At 43.1% G+C, this 2,607-nt stretch overlaps 1 protein-coding gene across 1 annotated transcript in view; it reads left to right on the top strand.

The window, feature by feature from the left end:
- The window catches only part of itga2b (integrin, alpha 2b), a gene marked incomplete at its 5' end in the record, with an annotated part of 10,254 nt that extends 8,636 nt beyond the window's left edge, over nt 1-1,618 (top strand). Inside the window, 3 exons of the mRNA XM_084439066.1 lie at nt 49-150; nt 321-443; nt 611-1,618. Coding sequence (XP_084295192.1) covers nt 49-150; nt 321-443; nt 611-691 — 306 coding nt within the window. The 3' untranslated portion in view covers nt 692-1,618. The remainder of the gene's footprint in view (nt 1-48; nt 151-320; nt 444-610) is intronic.
- Between the last annotated feature and the right edge of the window lie 989 nt (nt 1,619-2,607).

The following is a 2,607-nucleotide window of genomic DNA, read 5'->3' as shown; positions in this document are numbered from 1 at the left end:
CATTGATACACCCAGATAGTTTAATATTGTGGATACTTCTCTCTGCAGAGACCCTATGTCAACCATGACCTCCTGTCCTCCGCGAGCTTTGAAGTCACATCTACAGTCTCCAGGATCCAACCACAGGAACTGAACAGTGGACAAACAGAGGTACACATACTGTGCCTCATAGCTCCCTCTAACCTAGCCTTATACAGTATATCACACCTTCCCGTACACTAGTATGATCACGTAAAGGCAGTGTGTGTGTGTGTGTGTGTGTGTGTGTGTGTGTGTGTGTGTGTGTGTGTGTGTGTGTGTGTGTGTGTGCACTTGTTTAGACCCAGACCAGTGTTCTGTGGAGGAGTCCAGATGGAGAGAAAGAGGTGCCAGTGTGGTGGATCGTCGTGTCCATCATCTCTGGCCTCCTCCTATTGGCTGTACTCTGCTACATATTCTGGAAGGTACTGGTTGCCCTCAGACAGCAGGGGGCGCACCCACCACACTCACACAGCTGGTTTACGTTAAGATTGGTTCATATTTATTTATTTTAATATGTGTATTATTTTAATGTCGGTTTTATTGTTCATGTTCAAGTTGTGTGTGTGTGTGTGTGTGTGTCCATGTTTAGGTGGGATTCTTTAACCGTTACCGGCCCCCCAGTGAAGATGAGGAGGAGGAGGAGGAGGAGCTGAATGCACAGTCAGAATAAGCCCAAATGAAAGCCAACCGAAACATAGCTGTCGCCATGCCAGCTGAATCTATCATCATGCCATGACATCTATCTATCTATCTATCTATCTATCTATCTATCTATCTATCTATCTATCTATCTATCTATCTATCTATCTATCTATATATTTATCATAAGCTTTGTTTTGGACGTGTGTTTAAAATAGTGCTGGGCCGTTATCGGCGTTAACGTGCTGCGTTAACGCCAGACTCTTATCGCGCGATAAAAAAAAATATCGCCGTTATATCTATTCTCAAAGTTGGGTCTGGGAGCTGGGTCTACATAGTGAGCAAGCTATGACTTTCACTTTTATATTTTAGCGCGGATGTATACCTGGCCGAATTACGCTGTAGGGGGCAAGAACAAGACTGAACCTGGTCCGCACATGTGTGAAATTAATTACCACATCAAATGTCAGCTGACATGGAGGACGCTGTGAAGCCGGGTTTGCTCCAGGGCAAATTTGTTTTCAAGAAGCTTCCCAATGGAAACCTCGACAAAACCAAGGCTGCGTGCACCTTGTGCAAAGCGGAATTAGTTTACTGTAGGAGTTCCTCGAGTCTCAGGTACCACCTAAACGCAAAGCATCCCTTATATATAATAGTTGATGTTAGCAAGGATGCCGGGCCAAGCACTGATGAAGCGCCGGGAAAAAGTCGTGTTCGTCAAAGTACAATGTTCGAGTGTAACCGAGGCAAGCCCGTCAGCACAGCTCTATCAGCCAAGATAGAGCAGCTTTCTCAAGCGGTTTGTGATGTATTTTTGAAAAAGTAGATGGGCTCCTGGTCTAATGGGCCACCTGGCCTGAGAAACCCGTTCTCAAGGGCTTGCTTTTGGTCATTATTTAGGTAGCGCACACATTTTGAATGCCTTCGGCAGAATTCAAATGAGCCATTTTAATCTAGATTAATCTAGATTAACTCCAGGATTGCAGTGAGATTAATCTAGATCAAAAAAATTAATCTATGCCCACCACTAGTTTAAAATGATAGATAAGTCTGTGTGCTGTTATAATCAATTAAACATTTTTTAAAGGAAGGAAATTATGTCTCGTGTTAATTTTTTAAAGAAAGGAAATGATGTGTCATTGATGAAGTTTTTCCAGTGTTGCTGGATGTGCTCTGCTGCACCATCTATCACAGTGACAAACATAAAGCCAAAAGTGAGCAGTGAATGACTGGAAGATTGAACGTACAGTATGACTAAGCCCAGATGTGGCTTGGCTTCTGAAAATGGCAACCGGCTCAGTATGTGTCACAGCATAACATAGCTCCCTCAGCCCCAGCAGACCCAAGGAGAGCACGGTTCAGCTCGTCTTTGCCAGGGTCCAAAGCACTGAACATAAGAGACAGAAGAGGAGTTACAACCTGGTGAGATTACTGTGTCAGAGGTGGTGATACTGAGGCAGGAGAGGAAGCCTGTAGTAAAAGCTCAGAGGGGATAGAGCCTTTTCAGTTGCTGCTACCAAATTATGGAACAACCTACCTTTGCACATTAGACAGGCTTCCTAACTGTCTGTTTTTAAAACTAGTCTTAAAACCCATTTTTATTCCTTGGCTTTCAACCCAGCATGAGACTTGTTGTTTTACTTCTTCTTATTGTTTTTATTGTTTTTTGTTTTGTTTTTAAGATTACTTATGTACAGCACTTTGTTTCAGTTGTGGTTGTTTTAAAGTGCTCTATAAATAAAGTTGAGTTGAGTTAATTTATTTGAGAGGAAGTTTAGTAGCATTTGTAATCTCACCTGATTCTCTATTACCTGAATTCACTCACTGCAACAGGGCAGACCACGCCATGTAAACAGAACTAGGCAAAATGACATGATATTACACACCCTTGTACAGTAGATGGCGGTGTGCACCTTGACGCTGTTTGCGATCCGCCGCCAGTAAATC

The sequence above is a fragment of the Borostomias antarcticus genome (genome assembly GCF_949987555.1).
Source record: "Borostomias antarcticus genome assembly, chromosome: 5".
In the NCBI taxonomy this organism is placed as follows: domain Eukaryota; kingdom Metazoa; phylum Chordata; class Actinopteri; order Stomiiformes; family Stomiidae; genus Borostomias; species Borostomias antarcticus.
This window is presented reverse-complemented; position numbering and strand designations above follow the sequence as displayed.